Genomic DNA, 19,166 nt, shown 5'->3' with positions numbered 1-19,166 from the left:
ACACTGATGCTAACTGAGCCAAAAGGTATTTTAGATTTCCAGCAGAAAATGCACACTGATCTATATTTGCTCCAAGGGTAAGAACTTGCAGCTAGTCACTTAACATTAAAATGAAGTGCTACAACGTTAATTACTAGGATACTTGTATGCTGTATTTCTCATGTTCCCTGTCTTGGAAGGCAAAACCATTCTACAGAGGTATCAGTTTTATATTTCTGAGGAAAATACACATAAGTGGTTTTAAAATTTGATACTGAGTTCAAATAAAAAAGCTTGCTGTCATTCTTATTGTTTCTAATTTACTGAGTCGACATGATGCCAGATAAACTCTACAGTACATAAAACCAGGACAGTGAGATTTCTGCATTTATCTCACATCCAAAACCAACATAGGCAGCAACACTACAAACTTCCCTGCCAAACTTAATACCCACTGCTCCTCAACATGGCATTACATGCATGAAGGAGCAGGAACATCTCCAAAAGGAAAAACCAATCTGAATGGTCACCGAGTACAGTACTCCACACACATTCATCCAGCTAGACTGCAGACACTAAACTGCAAATGTAAATAAACCTTTTGCTTTTTAACTTTTGAGAGCGTGACGCGTGCATCACAGCAAACGCTTATCCCAGCGCTCCCTAAAGCAGAGATCCTCAACGCCTGCAGGCTACCTTGAGTGGTGAAATTGAAGAGTGCAGGTTTCTCTCGCCCGTTTGGTAACTTGACGTTTGGGTCCCGTAGTTCATCGAAGAAAGAGTGTGCACAGGCCTCCAGAGGAGTCAGGCGGGCAGTGGGGGTATACTCCAGCAGACGGCTACATAGCGCAATTGCTTCTGGTGGAGTGCGGGGCCGGAAGACCTGCAAAAAAACAAGCAAGGAGAAACAAGTTGTCTGGGTATGTTCCTTCTCTTTGCTGAGCAGCAGCAAGCCAGAGCAATTAAACCTCTCGTTGCCCAACGCACTGGAACAAACTTGTGTTTGTGGTAATCAACGTCCTCCAGCGAGGATAGGAAAATCCAGTTCCTGGGGTTGAGAAAGGGTTAATTGCCAAGCTCTGCACTCAGTGAAGGAGCAATGCCAGCAAGAGACTTCATGGGAGCGCACTCAGAGAAACAACTCCAAGAATGAAGGGGGAACTCATTCAAAAGTCATGACAAAAACACACAGGTGCTACCAGCCATGCACATGGGGTGGAGTGAAGGTGGGGAGAAAGGGTTCAAATGAGCAGGATTCACTGAATGCAAAAATTGAATAGGGCCCCACTATTTTTTTCTTTACTTTTTTTTTTGCTAGTGAACAAGGTCTTACTAACATGGACTTTCGCAGGCAGTAGGTCAGATTGTTGCTATGGAGGCTGCTGTTCAACTTTGGAGAACAACAAGGGAAGCGAGGGTGGGGTGCAGGAAATGTCTAGCTCTAACTTGCAGGTTTCTCCTTCCTTAACCTTATTCTGGCAAGTCATTCCTGTAATGGGATAACTCCTGCACATCTGGTATTTCTAACGCTCAGAGCTGTGTCAAGAAAAGCAACTATTCTATTCTAAAAGACTTTTACCTGGGCTGATGACAACACAGAGCTCACAGCAGTTCCTCACTGCAGCTTGGTGTTAAAACTCCAAGAATAGCTATACACACACCCAACAACACTCCCATCCTCCTCTCTTCTTATATAACAAGCAAAATAGAAAGTTATCACGTAGTGAGAGGCCATCCAGGTCACCTATGTTGACCCTCACTATGAAGTCAGAAAAGGAAGGCAAGAGACCAGTATGGCTGAACGGGACCTGCTGGTCAAACTGGAAAGCAAGAAGAAAATGCACAAGCAGTGGAAACAGGGACAAATATTGTGGGAAAAGTATAAGGAAGCTGTTAGGCCGTGTAGGGATAGGGTAAGGAAAGCCAAGGCCCAACTTGAACAAAACTTGGCAAGGGGTGCCAAGAAGAACAAGAAAGGCTTCTACAGGTACCTTAATCAGAAAAGTCCAAGAGTGACACAGGCAAGCTGGTAACAACAGACAAAGAGAAGGCTGAGTCACTCAACAACCTTCTTGCCTTGGTCTTCTCTGATAACTGCCTGTCACACAGCCCTCAAACAATTGGGTTTGGAAGGGGGGGATTGGGGAAGCAATGCCCCTCCTGTTGTGAGCAAAGACCAGGTTTGTGACCACCTGAGGAACCCGAACATCCACAAGTCTGTGGGTCCTGATGAGATGCAAGTTCTGAGTGGCTCATGTAGTCGCCAAGCCACTCTCAATGGTATTTGAAAAATCATGGCAGTCAGGTGAAGTCCCTGGTGACTGGAAAAAAGGCAACATCGTACTGATTTTTAAAAAGTGTAAAAAGGATGACCCAGAGAACTACCAATCTGTTGGTTTCACCTCTGTTCCAGGAAAAATCATGGAGGAGATCTTCCTAGAAGCTCTGCTAAGGAGCACGGAAGACAAGGAGGTGATATGAGAACCAGCATGGCTTCACCAAGGGCAAATCTTTGCCCTTGTTTGACCAACCTATCTGTCATCAATGATGGTGTCACTGCATCATTGGACAAAGTAAGAGCCACTGATGTCATCTATCTGGACTTCAATAAGACCTTTGATATGGTATCCCACAACATCCTTCTCCTCAAATTGGACAGATATGGATTTGATGAGTGGACTGCTTGATGGACGAAGAACTGGATACAAGACTGAACCCAGAGAGTGATTGTCAATGACACAGTGTCTGCATGGAGACCAGTGATAAGCAATGTTTCCCAGGGGGAATACTCTCCAAGATCTTCATCAATGACAATGACAGTGGGGTCCAGTGCACTTCAGTAAGTTTGCAGATGACACCAAGCCATGGGGCACAGCTGACACATCCAAGGGATGGGATGCCATCCAGAGGGACCTACGCAGGCTTGAGCAGTAGGCCCAGGAGAACTAAGGCTCAAGAAAGCCAAGTGCAAGATCTTGCACCTGAGTCAAGGAAATCTCCACTATCAGTACAAGCACAAGGATGAAAGGATGGAGCACAGCTTTGCCATAAAGGACTTGGGGGTACTGGTGGACGGCAGCTGGACACAAGCCAGAACTCTGCCCTTGCAGCCCAGAAAACCAACTGGATCCTAGGCTGCATCAAAGGGAACACGGCCAGCAGGGTGAGGGAAGTGATCCTGCCCCTCTGTTCTGTGCTAGCGAGACCTCACCTGGAGTACTACATCCAGATGTGGAGTCCTCAGTACAAGAAATACACAGACCTGCTGGAGTCTGTCCGGAGGAGGGTCACAAAAACAGTCCAAAGAATGGAGCACCTTCCCTACAAGGACAGGCTGAGAGAGCTGAGGCTTTTCAGCGTGGAGAAGAGAAGGCTCTAAGGTGACCTGGTAGTGACCTTTCAGTATCTAAAGGGGAGCTACAAGAAAGAAGGAGACAGACTCTTCAGGAGGGTCTTTCAAAGAACGAGGGGAAATTAAAGAGAGCAGATTTAGGTTGGATATAAGGAAAAAGTCTTTTACAGTGAGAGTTGTGAGGCACTGGAACAGGCTGCCCAGAGACGTGCTGAAAGCCCCGTCCCTGGAGACATTCAAGGATGGGCTGGATCAGGCTCTGACAACCCTGATCTATCTCTGGTGTCCCTGTTCACTGGAGGAGAGTTGGACTAGCCGACCTTTAAAAGTCTCTTCCAACTCTGAGGATTCTACGATTCCATGTTACAGGTGATGCACAGGCTGCAGAAAAGGCAGGGGGCTTGGGGTGAGTGCTAAGTTCTGATGCCAGCAGTTTTGATAAAAGCTGAGCTCTTATCATGCTCTTGCACCACTGCAAGTAAACACACATCATGCAGCACCTAGAAGAAATTAATCGGTGCATGACATGCTGTCTGCAGTTAGGAACTTGCACAGGCACTCCCTTGGCAGGCTGTAAGCCAAAGAGTGTGCTATGGTGAATGGGAATTGGACACAAATTCACCAGGGTGCTGGAGAGCACTCGTGTGAGTTCTGCACATGTTGTGCTAGCTTCTGTGGTTGAGACTAATGGAGTCACAGTGACTTCTGTTTGTTTACCCTGTGGTAAATAGTGTAAATAAGCATGTCCTGAGGTAAAACCACTGAAGTGGTCTTCTGATATTCACTGAGAGGTCTCGCTCTTGTATCTTCTTACTGGTATTTTAACAGGCATGATCTACCACAGCTTGGAACTGAAATACTTCATATTCAGCTGTGGTTTTCCCTGGGGACAGCTCACTTATCAGCTACTATACAGATATAAAAAAATAGATCACTCTGTTTTTTCTTTAGGAAAAGACGACAAGTCCCTATCTGGAGCACATCAGCAGGCAAGCTGAGTGACAGACCTGCTGTCTGTAAGAGGAGTTGTCTCGTCTGTCTAACTCTTAAGCTCTTCATTTTGGCAGTGAAACCCCCGCAGCCTCTTCCTAAACTCGGCCTGCCCCTGAATGAGCAGCCAGGCATTCAGGGCAGGCAGAGCCTGAGGGCCTCCCTAGCTTTTCCAGAACCAGGGAGAAGAAAACCCAAATTACTTTTGAGTCCTCACTCACTCAGCTTCCTCATGCGCAAAGTTGTGATGAACACGTGGAATGACCTGCACATCTAAGCCTATCTCCTCCTCGTTACCTTGCAGTAAAAAACATTTGCCTGCCTGCTGCTTCAGGGATGCTCACTCAACTGAAATACCCTTTCTAGCATTCCTCTCCTTTTTTCAAGGCTAGGCCTAGTAATTTGAAAAAATGTTTCAGTACATACCCGTACTCCTGAGGTGAAATGTCCTGTTCCTGACGAGTCCTAAAGATAATGCAGTGAAATAATCCAAACAGGGGGAGTCAATCCAAATGAGAATAGTTCAGCAAGGAAAAATATATCCAATATTATAAGAAATCCATGGTGTGGGAGACATAGAAAAGGTTTATACAATTAGAAACTTTAAACATCAGTCTCCATAGCAGCAAGTCCAACTTCACCACAGTGTATGCCAAAAAATTGATTGTGCAATGGTGAGGCATAGTATAGAAACATTATTCTATTAAATTTATGTTCCAATGCCAGTGCATTTACTAAAAAAATAAAATAAAAAAAAAATTGAAATCAAAACTCGAACTAAAAGGGTAATTGAAATTCTCATCATAAAGAATTTTCAGTCTTTGGTCCTGGGTATAAATGTCCACAGACAATGGGTCCGAATTAGTCTGTCTCCAGAAGTGCATCCCACTTGTAAATCTGTCCCAGAGACACAATGCAAACTTTATTTTTCTGAAAAAAAGCCAAACCCCTAGCAATTTATAATTGGTGCTGAAAAGAAAATAAAAATCTGGGCTCTGTCCTTCCAATTTGGATGCTTTCAATTTGTGTGAGCTATGGGTGCCTCAGGCCGCCGCGGATTATTCTCCATTTTGGATTGACTTCCCCCACCACTGGAGTTTGTTTGCTGATGTGATCTCTTTAGGATTCTTCAGGAACTGGAGATACCACCTCAGGAGTGCGGGTATGGACTCAATTTCGTTCTACTACGGGTCTTTCCCCCTCATATCGTCGCACCCATTGATTAAGAAATTTTCCCTCAATTTGTTTCCCCCCTCTCCTTTGGACTAACACACTAAAGCTAAAAGCAACCCCCCCCTGCATCTTCCAGCTCTTCTGATCCCACGCAGCCCAACCGGGAAGGCTGACATATTCACCCACCGAGAACTACACTCGTGTGGAGCCGGGGACGGTCACTGCTAGGCAGGGGGTGGAGGGCAGGGCCCCCTGCTAGCTGTGAGCCCCCCGGCCGTGGGGTGCAGCCAGAGCTTCAGGTCTGGGTAGTTCTCAGTGAGGGAATGGAGGTAGCAAATAATCCGCGGATTATTTTTTTAGTCTGCGGACTAAAATTTAGTGCACGGACTAAAATCCGGCCCTTCGGAGCAAAGTGTGTCTCGGTTTAAGGTACATCTGGGTGAAAGCAAAAGAAATAAGAAATGATAAGGGAAATAAAAAGGAGAAAAGGAAAGGAAAAAAAAAAAAAAAAAGAAAAGGAAAGGAAAAAAAGCTAAGTGCACAAAGTAAAGTGTTTGGGCAGACTACCATTTAGTATGCAGACTAAATATGGCCGGGCAAAATGCACAGCAAGTCCACAAACAAAACCAAAAATAAAACACTGACAGGAACTTTTAAAGCAATCAGATACTACCCCACCGGCGCAGCAATTCATTTTTCTAAAATGAAACAAGACCTTTGGTAAGGCTATTTGTCCACAGGCGGGACCGAAGGCTCAAGTTTTCATTTTAAAAAATGAACCTGTTTTGGAGATAAACAAATGCAAAAACAAAACAAAACAAAAACAAAAAAAAAAGGCTTTACATACAATATTTTTCAAGGAAAATTTGCACTTGCATAACTCAAAACCTCTTAGTTTCTGCAAAGCAATGAATTTCAGGCTGAGACCCAAGTCACTGGCTCTTTTTGGATGAGTTACAAAATCTCTGCATGGTCATGTAAAATGGAAATGCTGACTCATCCAAAACCACAGCTTTTGGTGTTTTTGTTTTGTTTGTTTTCTTTTAGATTCCAATCGATCTATACCTCACCGAAAAGCTGAGGAACCAGCACAAGTCCATTCTGTGTTCAGGCATGCTGTTGATGCTCAAATGCCCATAACTGCAGGCAGTGAGGCCAAGCAATTGCCTATTTCCTTCCTGCATTATGCTGCTTTCAGTGTGATCTCTCTCATGCAGTTCCCTCTCCATTTTTCAGGAATCACCACCATCTCCAATACTGCAAAAATGACTGTCAGGCCTAAATGCCCCAGGTGCACTACTGGGCTTTCAACCCCAGATGACATCAATGCACTAGCAGAGCGAGTTACATACTGTCTCTCTGATTTGAAATGCTGCCTACCAGGGTAGTGGAGTTCACATTCGTTCTGAATTTCTATTTTATTTATTTATTTATTTTTTAATCCTCGACAGAGACACTGCAAGGAAAAGGATGGGAAGCATAGGATGCTCTATTTCACTGCACTTGCATCAGCATTCAGCTCTCAAATGAAACCCCAGAAGGCAAGAGTTGAGCATTGTTTCAGCAGAATGCCTGGTCTGACTTTCAGCTCATTGACTTGCCATGCACAACATGGAGCTCCGCCGCCTTGGTCTAATTACGCATCCAAACTCCACAATGTTACAGCAAGGTGCTCTTCCAGCCAGCGTGTATTAAAAGACATTGCTCCTGCCATCAACTGCCGTGTGTTTTGCATGCAGATCGCGAGTCCTACTAGTGTGCTGTGCTCCACAGAGAGCAGAGGCTTATTAACATGACATCTGTTGCTAACGCATCAAGCTGGTGACACCGCAGTCAGAAATTTCCCTGCCAGCTCCGGAGCCCTGTGCGTTTTGCCAAGAACCACCCACAGCCCCGCTGCAGGCCGACAGCCCGCGTACATCCCTCTTGCTCCGCAAGCACATTTAGATGGCACATGCCCCAGGCTGGGGAGGACGGGATACAGCGTCTCTGAAAACACTTCAGAATTAAGGAGCAGGGAAAGCTCTTCCTGCTTGCAAGCCATCAAAGCTGTCAGATGTAGGCCACGACTCCTCAAGTCAACTTGTTTGAAATGCAGTCACACAATACAATCAGTACAGCTTCACGACACAAAGCAGTATTTCAGTCATGCATGTGAAACATAATAAGCTTTATGAGAAACATAATGTTCATAAACACAGAAGGAAAAGGAGGAGACGTGAAGAAGCAGCAATTTCTGGATTGAGCTTCACCCGAACACAAGGAAACAGAAAGCTAATGCTGAACTCCTGCTCTGAGGATCAGCCTTGTCTCAAGAGGCTGAGAATTTCAAAAGGGGATTTCTGAAATACACCAGTTTTCTATTTTTGAAATGCGTAGAACTCACATGATGCAAATGAAGATCAAAAGAAGTCCACCTTCTCTGATCAAATCCCTGTGCATTTTTTCTCTAAAGTCTCTCAAAAACAGCTAATGTCTCAGTAGTCAAAAATCCCCATCTGATGGCACTTCCCCAGCCAGAGGAATGAAGACAGAAGGGTTAAGTGGCTTACAAATGAGCCGACACTGAATTGGGAACAGAACCAGAAACCTGTCTGCAGAGCTCCTTCTTGCTGAGACCACACACTTGTTATTGGGCTAATTCCATCGAGGTCCCAGCAAAACCAGCACCAAGCAGCCTTTATTAACCAGCACATGCTTGGCTTCTAGCAAGCTCTACAGGCGAGCAACACAGCCAAGCGGAACAAGCTCCCCTTCTCCTCAGACAGAACTCAAAAAAAATCTGCCTCTGGAAATGATCCCAGCCTCAGCAGGACAGCCACAAGAAGCAGCTTCGGTAGACATGTTGCAACAGGAGAGACAGCAGAATAGACACTATGTTGCAGAAGACCTGTTAAACTTAGCATTTGATTGCTGCATCGCAAGCAAATCATGTCTTAATATTAAAGAATGCTCACTTATTTGTCATTACGCAGTACTCTCTTTACTGCATACAAATAGGGCTGAGGCAGGGCAATTTATCACCTACACAACCTGGCCTCTGTTCTCATGCATTAGATGGAGATAAGAGATGTACACTATCCAAAAATCCTTTGCTCCTACAAAGGGATCTGGAAAATATGAAATTGACAGAAAAACTTGGCTTTCTCTTCTTTCTTTTAAGCTAGCCTCCTGCAGACTGTTTTCACTCTTTGCTTGGAAACTCATTACACATCAAGTAAAAAAAAATAGAACAGTATTCTTCAAAAAGAACCAAGGTTTCACAATCAAGAACCTCCAGATTATGCCAGAAAAGACTGTCCTGACCTTCTCCTGGCCCTACAAGTCTGCCCCATTCTCTTGTCCCAGTAAGTACAGTTGGGCCCGAATGAGCAGTCAGATAAGAAAGTCAATCCAGATCTTGGTTTTTCTTTCCTCTCCCAGGAGTTTTTTGCTACTACATAAACAAGAATGCAGAAGGAAGGCATCAAGAATATGCAGGAGGGAACTGGAAGACAGACCCTGCTTCATGACAAACTTGAGCTAATTATGGAATTGCATCTAAAGAAATATCCAACCTTCATTCTACTTCTGTATCTCTACGAAAGATCAGGCTCCAAATTTGGAAGAGTTTGCCATTTTATTTCAAATGCAAGTTCACCAACGAAGACTTCTGAAGAAGAATTTCCATTTTCTTTTGTCATCGGTTATAATTAGGAGTAACAAAAGAAGCTATTTATCCTTTTTACTGCTTGGTATTCTTTCTTGAATCTACAATATGAGCAGTCACTTGGATGTATTACAAGCAAAACAATCTGCTTAAAAGCCAGACAAGAACCAGGAGAGCAGGAGTAGGACAGGATGAGGACATGAAGCTGATTTGGGAGGGTGGAAAAAAACAGTCATGAGAGAGACCAGACTGCTTCTGTCCCAGTCTCATGGTGAGGGGGAAGGGTGACAGGACTGCCTGCTGCAAGTACGGCAACATTCAACAACTCAGGACCAGTGAGAAGAGTGGTAAAAAGCATATGAAGGCTATACACACAGACACACCCAATGCACACAATATTCAATCTAAAATATATGTTTTAGCAATATTATAGAATCATAGAATTGTTTGGGTTGGAAGTGACCTTTAAGATCATTTAGTTCCAATCTCTCTGCTATTGGCAGGGTCACATTCCACTAGGCCAGGTTGCTCAAAACTTGCCAGAAATACCCAGAGAGCAGACCATCACAAAGGGTACAACCAACAGAAGTGCTCCTCACAGAATTTCAAATGTAATTTATTTGTAATACGGAGTGCTAAGGATTGGAATCCTTTTAATTGTAATCCAAACATGCTTTTGCAAACCAGATACATTTTACTGAAATATTTTGAAACAACAGTGAGAAAGCTCTTGTGTCAAAGAGCCTACATGAGGGAGTGACTTTTTTCTCTAAACATTCTGATAAATAGCTGCCTGGAAGCTTTTTCACACAAAAAAATAACTCTATCTGGTGAGTCCTCCGGTTATAACTAGATGACAAAAGTAACAGCCTTCTAAATACAGAATCTTCAGTAATTCTTTAACCTAGATGACAAATGTTTGTTATTGAGATTGAAGCTTTGAAAATTGAAGTCCTGCTGGCAACTATTTACAGCACTCTAGTTACACACATAACAAAAACCATTTGCCCTTTCCCCTTTTCTGCTGATTAGACTGCACTTCTGCAATGATAGTTCAGAAGTACTTTTCTAGTCAATATTTTCAATTCTAAGATACAGAAACTCCAAGAGAATGGACACCTCTATATTCAGTAGTCTTAATTCTTTAGTGATCTGCTGTCCTTCATCTTTTAGTGCTTCTTTGTTCTCTAATGTCAAGTTATTAGAGGTCACTGCTATATCAGGCTGTAATTTATTAAGGTTTAATAAATGATGAGTGCGTATTTTATGAAGTTGTTAATGCATGGCTACATTGGATCAAGGGTCAGTGAGTTTATTTATAACAATGTTTTATAATGCTTTAAAACACTTCTTTTTTTTTAAACTGATGTGACAAGTATCTGTCAAACAAACAACTCTTCAAGAGTACATGTAAACCGTGCCATAATATGAGGTAAGATCTTTTGCCTTCACTCTTTTGGGTTTTCATGGGAGTCCTTTTTACGAGACCCTTTTAGTGTGGCATTCTGCAGTTTTGGATTAAAAACTTGTACTACTTGGCTGTTTTAGAAACTTAGTTAAAATGCTACATGCTTGATAAACGCCGGCTTAAATGTTATTACTTATTTATTTATTTCAGCACAGCTTTTGATCCCGTTTCTCACAGTATCCTTCTGGAGAAAATGTCCAGCACGTAGCTGGACAACAACATGAGGCGATGGAAGAGCTGGCTCTAATGGTTGGGGGGCTCACATTAGGCTGGTGGCCAGTCACCACTGAGGTCCCACAGGGTTCTATTTTAGGAGCAGCTCTCTTCAATGTTTTCCTAAATGACCTAGATGCAGGACTCAAACGCATAATAAGTAACTTACAAATGATACTAAGTTAAGAGGAACTGTTGACTCCCCAGAGGGTGGGGAGGCTTTACAGAGATCTTGACAAACTGGAAGGCGAAGCAATCATCAACCATGAGAAGTTCAACAAGAGCAAGTGCCAGATTCTGCAGCTGGGAAGGTGCAATCTTGAATGTACATACAGACTAGGGGATGAGAGGCTGGAGAGCAGCACTGCTGAAAGGAATCTGAGGGTTCTGACTGATGGCAACTTGAATCTGAGCCAGCAGTGTGCCCTGGCAGCCCTAAGGGCCAACTGTGTGCCGAGGGAACGGCATGGAGCTGTCAGGGGAGGGCAGCTGGGGGTGAGGGACAGGGTCTGCACCACAGGGCGCTGGGCATGGAACAGCCTGCCCAGGGCTGTGGGCACGGCTCTGAGTGCCAGAGTGCAAGGAGTGTTTGGTCATTGTTCTCAGACATAGGGATTGGATTTGCGTGGTGCTGAGTGGGGTCAGGAATTGGACTCCATGATTCCTTCCAACTCAGGATATTCCAGGATTCTGTGATAATTTATATGGCTTCCATGCCATCAGATATTATACCAATACAGCTGGGTAAGAGAGCAATCCTAAGCATTACTGCCACTTACTGAAATCTTTCATGGCTCAATAGCAAAACGTTGAAAGGAAAGGATCTTTAGAAGTAAGTCTGGATGAGTGTCTTTGCTAACACTGTGCTGGATAACCCATTTTTACTGATTTAGCACTTGTATAATAAGAAAAGTACAGATTACATAGATGAAGCATCATGTCACTCAACTGCAGCAAACTGGTTTAAATGCTACTGTACACCCAAGTATGTCAGGAAGAATGGAAAGAATGAGTTGAGAATAAGAAGCTATGCTGCAAGCACAGATGTCCAAAAGTAACTGTGTCCTAATGCAGAATGCAGATGCCATTTCCTGGCAAGCTCCTCTCAATTCTTTCAAATTGACTTCGTTTCACCTATGTCTTCTTAGAATGACAAAACATATTCATGTATGTATAGTCCGTATAAATAGAAGGAACACTTTTTTCTTGAAGCTTGCATTTGCTGAAAGGTCTCTGTTGTGACCATCAAGTGGATATAGATGAGTCTTACAACTATTCAGGCAGAAGAAAACTTGCATAGCTAACTTAGATGTTTAGCTCCATATACTATTGTACATTTCAGCATCCCTGTTCCACTGCATATTAGTTTAATCCCTCAAATCCAGAACATCCTCACTGCAGAAATTCAGATGCAACCATAGAATTCTGTGCTATAATGCTTTTGGCCTTATTCTAGTGACTTGACTACTACCATGGTGCAATTTGAAAGGGAAGAGACCAACTCCCAGGGATTTAAATTGTCCTATTCTTGTTTCAAGTTAATGTAAGACACTAAAAAGCAGCACTGCATTTACAGACCTCTCATACTATTATAAATCACTTAACCAATCCACAAACACTAGGATAGGGAAATACAAACAAGGAATTACTGGAGAAAAGGAGAATTGAAGTGGTGCATAAAGTGCTGAAGAATCTATTATATAGACAGCATATTTGGCTTGGCATGTACCCATTAAATACCTGACCAGCTATCAGAAAGACCCTTGATTAGCTCTAGCTAGTTTATCCAGAGTTTCTACCACCACAGCACATTTGGTCTTAAAAGAGTCTGACCTGGACATGTGCTCAACTAGGAATAAGATCCTTTCATACGTAAAGAATATATAGCAGAAGAAAACCTGAACCATTAAGGTATAATGACAACATTCTGCAACTATGTCAGACATTTCTCAAGAAAACATTAACTGTCAGGCATCAGTGCTTAAAACTTGATATTTAGCTTAAATCACAAGCTGCAGGGTAATTAAATGATCAGTTTTTACCACTTTTCATACAAAAAATCCACTGTTCATCTGCACGTGGAGGAAAACTTAACTGTGTAGCCTTGAACTTACTCTAATGCTAGCAGTTTCCACTTTGACCACGGTTATGTTATTGCCAGTATTTACTGCAGTAGTACCTTCTGAAAACTAGGTAGCAAAACAGTCTTAAGTAGCAGCTCCAGGAAAAAAACACCACCAAAACAACACTAAACAACACACCTACAAGACTACAAATATAATATTTTTTGAAAGAATCAGTTAAGAAAATGACTGTCAACCTCCACTGTCAGATTATGTAACAGCATCACAGAAGTGTCACGCACATCAATGCAACACTTTCTCATTTCTAAGTGACTTTTACACACATCAAACGTTACAGAATGACAGGATTTAGATATATTGCACTACAAACACACACACCATTGTTTTTGTTTTTTTCTTTAAAAACACTATAGGCAGCCTCAAAAAAAAAAAAAAAAAAAAAAAAAAAAAGATTACCATATAATGCAATACACTGCTTCAATATCTTCTTTACCCTTACCTATATTAAGAGTTATTGGGTCTCCAGCATAGTTAAAGGCACCTAGTTTCGACTGAAAGCTATGAAGGTAATCACACATAACTCCCAGAATTTCTTAGTTTCAGCCCACATGTTGTTATTATCCAATCATATAGACTTACCTTAGTCCATGGATGTGCCTTAATCTGAGGGAATTTAAATTCAGTATAGTTTGGATTCATTTCTCTAATTTGCTCCCTTGTAGGCGTTCCCAGAACCTAGAAAGGAAAGGGAAAAAAAAGCGCCACTGTTTACATATGCTTCACGTTCACATGGAATCTATCACACAGCGAGAAAACTGAAGTCAATCTGTATAATCAGTAAGTGAACGCAGAGAACAAAACAACAAAACTTCCAGTTTCAGTTGGAAGGGATCTCCCCTCCTGAGGCCATCTGGTCCAAATCCACTGCTCAAGCAGAGTTAGATATAGGGAAGGCTGACCAGGACTGCATTCTGCTGGCTTTTGGGTATCTCCACACATGTGGACTCTACAACCTACGCTCAGATGGAACTGCATGTGTTTTAATTTGCGCCTCTTGACTCTCGTCCTCTTAGTGAGAACCACTGAGAAGAGCCTGTATTTACGCACGTGGATAAAGTCCTCCTTGAAACTTTCTCAGCTCCAGGCTGAGCAGTCTGAGCTCTCACAACCTCTCCTCACGTGGCAGATGCTCCAGTCCCTCAGTCATCTCTGTCACTCCTCATGCAGCTTCAGTAGTCTCCTGGTGGCAGCATTTATGCTCCAAGCCAAGCATCAAAAATTTAATTATTTTCTAAAATTTTTCCCCTAAATTCAAGAATCCTTCTCAAACTTCGTGATATTTCAATAGGGAATAGAGTCTATTGTAATTTTGATGTTATAAAACAGTGTTGCTGATTGTAGCATACAGGTCAGATCCTTAATCAGCTATAACACAGACTGCATTTTAAGTCATGAACAACAGCCCTCTAACAAGCTTACAACCACATTGCTCCTGCCATACATTGCAGTGATGTTATGCACTGTCCCCACGAGGAAACAACCTAAAATACTGTCAGTATTAGTCAGTAAGGCAGAGTGCTAAAGAAGTATTTCATCTTATATTCTCCTACCTGTGGACATTTTTTGTTCAGTTACAGGAGTGGAAATGACACAAACAAACTGAAGAGTCAGGCAAAGGGGATAAGACCAAGTGTCACTACTCAGTTCAACAAAAAACCCCAGCAGTTACTATGGAAAGAGCCTGCTACCTCTGTGATTTAAAACATGGCTGTAGGAAACAAAATATCTATATGCTTTAAATTAAGAGCAAAAGGAAATAAACCCCCAGAACTTTTACAGGCCATTGCTTCCTGGGTAATAGAATCAATTGGCAAGTTATACGAAAGAAATGATCACAGAACACCCACCTCTCAATTGCTAACTGAGACATAAATCCCACCTCCCCTACAATCCAAGAGTTACGCTCACATCAGACTACTTTTCTGTGCACGCCTATGTTGGTAGCAAAGAGTCCATTTACAGGATCCCCATATGTTTTAGGAAACATACGGGAACTTTGAAGGAAAATAAGAGTAGCCAGAAATGTTCACTTCCCCTGGTTCCAAGGCTCTGAGATCGCTGCTCTCAAAGTGCCTGTTCAAAAGATTGATGGAATTTCAGACCTGCAAACAGTATTTCTATTTCAATGCAGTGTAAAAACCACTTGCAAAAACGTGCAAGTTCCCTGGATTATTTCACTTCCTGTCAAATTATGGATAACTTGTATTGCTGTCCCACCACTTCTCATGGCTCACTGCATTTTAAGGCCTCCCTTGCATAGAGAGAGCTTGTTTAAAGCCAAGCTTACCTTCCGTCATCTCCTCCCCCTTTTAGACAAAAAGCCCACCATCTTTAATAGCTTTCCAGAGAGGAGGCAAAGACTAAATTTTTCGTATCACTTAAATTCAGGAATCTGGCTCGGTTCCCAAGGCTGCACAGAATGAGAATCTGCACAGTGCCTGTATCCTTACCTAAAGAATGCTTATAGGATGGGAGAGATTTCAGATCTGATAGGCAAAGATAGCTTCATGAGGGGACCCATGGACAACACCCAGCCACGCATTTCACAAAAACCCACAGACCTAACCACAAATGATGCGAGAACAACTCCTGAGCTGAAGCTTTGGTGACAAGGATAGTGAAGCATTTAATCAACACTGCCTAAGGTGTCAAGAAAAGGAGGTTTTGAAGAGGGATAATACTAGATGAAGGAAGGGTAAGCTGCACCTTTTGGTTATGTAGCCTCAGACACATAAGAAGACCCATACAGAAGGATATCTGACTTACATCAACCACTCAGTGGTGGTGGTGTCTATATGCTTTCACTTCAGACTGAGAGTAGGTAGACTAAGGCAAAAAAAAAACAAAAAAACCAAGAGGAGGAAGAAAGTACACAGGAAGAAAAATGGTAGCTTTTAAGATTGTCATATTCAAATCACAATCCAGGGGAAAAAAAAAAAGTGGGATGAATGACGTGATAAGCTATAAAAATGTTTTGGTACTTGCAATGCCTGGAAGAGGTCCTGTAGCAAGGGATGGAAATAACCCCACCCTGTCCTCCAGGGCACTCTGCTGCACCATTTTTAAACCATAACTTACTGACTTCTGCAGAGTTTTAGGTACATTAGCAATAGCTTTGAGTAACCTTGTTGAGTAGCAGCAATCGCTTATGCTATCACAAAAGCTGGGCAAACATTTTCTCTTTTAAAAAGAGAAGTCATTCATATGACTGCTATTTCTGTTGGAATGCAGAGGAGAAGAATAAATTACTTTGCACATTTTTGGCAGAATTACACTGTAAAACAACCGTTCTCGCTATACCAGCTCTGAAAATACTATGAAGCAGATGTTCCTTGCTGACAGGTTTCACAGAATCACAGAATACTGAGACTGGCAGGGACTTCTGGAGGTCAAATGGCCCAAGCCTCTGCTCAAGCAGGTCAGCAAGAGTCAAGACTGTGTCCACGCAGCTTCTTAAATCTCCAGGGACTCCACAACCTCTCCAGGAAACACGCTCCAGTATTTAATCACCTTCATAATAAAAACTGTTTTCTTTTGTTCAGATTTGAGTTTAATGTGTTCCAGTCGATGTCCACTGCCTCTTGTTCTGGCACTGAGCACCCAAAAAAGAACCTGGCTGTTCTGTATCTTTCCTTCAGGTATTTCTATACATGGATGAGATTCCCCAAATCTTGCATAGGTTAGACAGCTTTTAAGAAATACCGTGTCTGATACTTAATTATTCCAGTCTATGCACGTCAATATATACTATCCTACTTCTGCTTCTTGGGGACAGCCTTATGAAAGGTAGTATTTTCAAGTTAAAAAAAAAAAAAAGAAAAAAACATTTAATTAAATGACAACAAACTGTGTCTAGATGAAGACAAAACATTTGAACGAAAGGGGACTGTAAGAAAAGATCTTGCAGACGAAGACAACAATAGGCTAAAGATCAACTGGCTTTGCTCTTTGTCCCCAGAAGTCATCATCGTCCCTTAAATAAAAACACGTAACACAAGCTATCTAAGAAGAGTAACCAAGGAATACATATTTGAATTCTCACAGGACAAAAACCTAATGTGGGAGGTTTTACAAAGATTTTCTGGAAAGGTTTTCCCTGACGTTCACCTGCAACAGATGAAACTTCCTAATGACTTTTTCTTCAACTAACAGCATATGTCTTAAGCAATTAAAGAAAACCTACAGGCTCCAGATAATCACATCTCTAAAAATACCAGGAATTTTTTGTATCTAGAGTAAGTCCTTAATTTGATCACAAATAGCACAAAGATCTTCATTTACTTGCAATTGAATTTTCACAGAAGGAGCTAGACTCCAGAACTGAAGACAGCTGCTGTCCACACCTGGTTTCACTGTGCAGGGCTATGAGACCAAAAGCATGCTGTTTCAACATAGGAGGAAGTGGAAACTGCAAGGTTTGCATGAACGTTTGTAGAATAAAGGTCCTTTCTGACAGTCACTGTTACTTACTGCTAATTATTTGCCAAAATACCAAAATCAGCTAAAAGCAGAGTTCAGAAACTCTGGGTGGGGAGGACTGAAGTGAACTTGAGAGGGAAGAAGACTTATTTAATTCAGGGTTTTCTAGAAACCACACAGTGGTATAGTGCCTTCCCCATGAAAACCATGCTATCTTAGGAGGAAATATCTACCAGGTGTGTATGGTTTACCAGATGACATAATCATTGCTTTTGCAAAAATGTCTGCACCTCTTCTGTAAGTTGTTAAGAGGTGTGCCAATTAATTACTTAAATTCATAGTGCTGGCATCTCAAGCAGTAAGGATGGGTTGGTTTTGAAATAATGCCTCTATGGTAGGAAAAAAAAAAAAACAAAAAACAAAAAACTTCCACATTTTATATGCACTTTCTTTCAAAATCATGGCCCTGTCAAACAAAAACAAACGCCAACTACATATAGAGATTTCTTCTACTTAAAAACTCAAGAACAGCTACACAACAGGAATAGGAAGAAATCCATTGTCACTACTGACGGGAATATAATTATTCATCATCTTTTTATACTGCCTGCCAGCAAGCACTGGAAGCAAGAAACAACATGAGGTAGATGAACAGGCAAGTTGTGGTGTGTGCTGGAGGTGAAACGCCAGAGGACTTCCTTCTGGGCACAAGGGAAGGACCCAGATGATACCCTGCAGCAGGGACACACAGGTGTTAGGCACAATGATGGGTGCCTGGGCAGCACTCTCTCATTCAGGACCACAGTTGATAACAAGCTGTCCTCTCTCTGCTTGTCTCTTCTCCCGGAAAAGACAGCTCCACTCTCCACATTAACTGCTGTGACTGAATTTATTTCATTGCAAAAACTGAGCCCAAAATAGCACCCTGACATTTGAGTGTGAGCCATATATTGTAATTGCAGTCTATACTTAGTTTTCAGTTTGGTAAAACTGTCACAGATCAGAAAGTTACACATGGATAGGATTCCTGATACTATCAAGTTTGGGTTTTAATACATTTCTTTCCCTTTGCCTCATTCCTAACCCAGAGAACTATGGAAAGATGATTTCACTTTTTCTTCAGTGCAAGGAATAAATGCACAATCCAGAAGGAACAAAAAAAAGCCACACCAGAAAACCCCTGTTTGTTACGGTTATCAGAAGTTGGTCATTGCACACCATGCTTGAGACAACAGTGCACACAGGGAAAAAATATTTATGGTAAAGTCAATGAAAAGCAGATTGGCAGATGCTGTCCTCCCAGCATGCCAGGATGGCTCATGTGAGTACTGCTGTTTCATTCCTCTGACAAAGATTTATTTCCTGTTTTGAGCAGAGCAGAGGGAAGAAGCTAAATAAAATCCCTCAAAAGAAAAATACGCACTTAAGTATGTATCTTAGAAAGAAAACTATAATGCTTCAGAAATTTCCTTTTTGCATGGGGAGTACTGCGTAATCCCTTTCTGTGGGAGCTGCGGTTGAAGATAAGTCAGCCTGGGAAAACACTCCAGCCAGTTTTCAGTGCTCTCCAGGGTGTGGGAGGAGCAGGATTTACCTCTCCAAGCTTCCACTGCAGGCATAGCCATCCTGCAGGCACCACAGTTACATTCCTAGCTGTGAGCATGAGGAGAGGGAGTCGCACAGGAGCCTACATTGATTGCGCCCTCTAAAAATTCCCTCTTGCAGGCTGAGAGCTCTTCTCTGAGCTGTACTCAGCAATATCCTGCTTGTACAATGGAT

General features: G+C 42.3%; 1 protein-coding gene across 2 annotated transcripts in view; it reads right to left on the bottom strand.

The window, feature by feature from the left end:
- GSK3B (glycogen synthase kinase 3 beta) overlaps nucleotides 1-19,166 on the bottom strand; it is a 142,220-nt gene that overhangs the window by 15,634 nt on the left and 107,420 nt on the right. Inside the window, exons 8-10 of one of the 2 annotated variants that reach the window (XM_048941627.1) lie at nucleotides 13,548-13,643; nucleotides 4,748-4,786; nucleotides 676-862 (exon numbers count right to left, since the gene is read on the bottom strand). In XM_048941627.1, coding sequence (XP_048797584.1) covers nucleotides 676-862; nucleotides 4,748-4,786; nucleotides 13,548-13,643 — 322 coding nt within the window. The remainder of the gene's footprint in view (nucleotides 1-675; nucleotides 863-4,747; nucleotides 4,787-13,547; nucleotides 13,644-19,166) is intronic. The other variant, XM_048941636.1, reaches the window with a different exon arrangement.

This window comes from Lagopus muta, chromosome 1 (genome assembly GCF_023343835.1).
Source record: "Lagopus muta isolate bLagMut1 chromosome 1, bLagMut1 primary, whole genome shotgun sequence".
NCBI lineage: Eukaryota > Metazoa > Chordata > Aves > Galliformes > Phasianidae > Lagopus > Lagopus muta.
The sequence above is the reverse complement of the archived record's forward strand: the minus strand, read 5'-3'. Positions and strand labels throughout refer to the sequence as shown.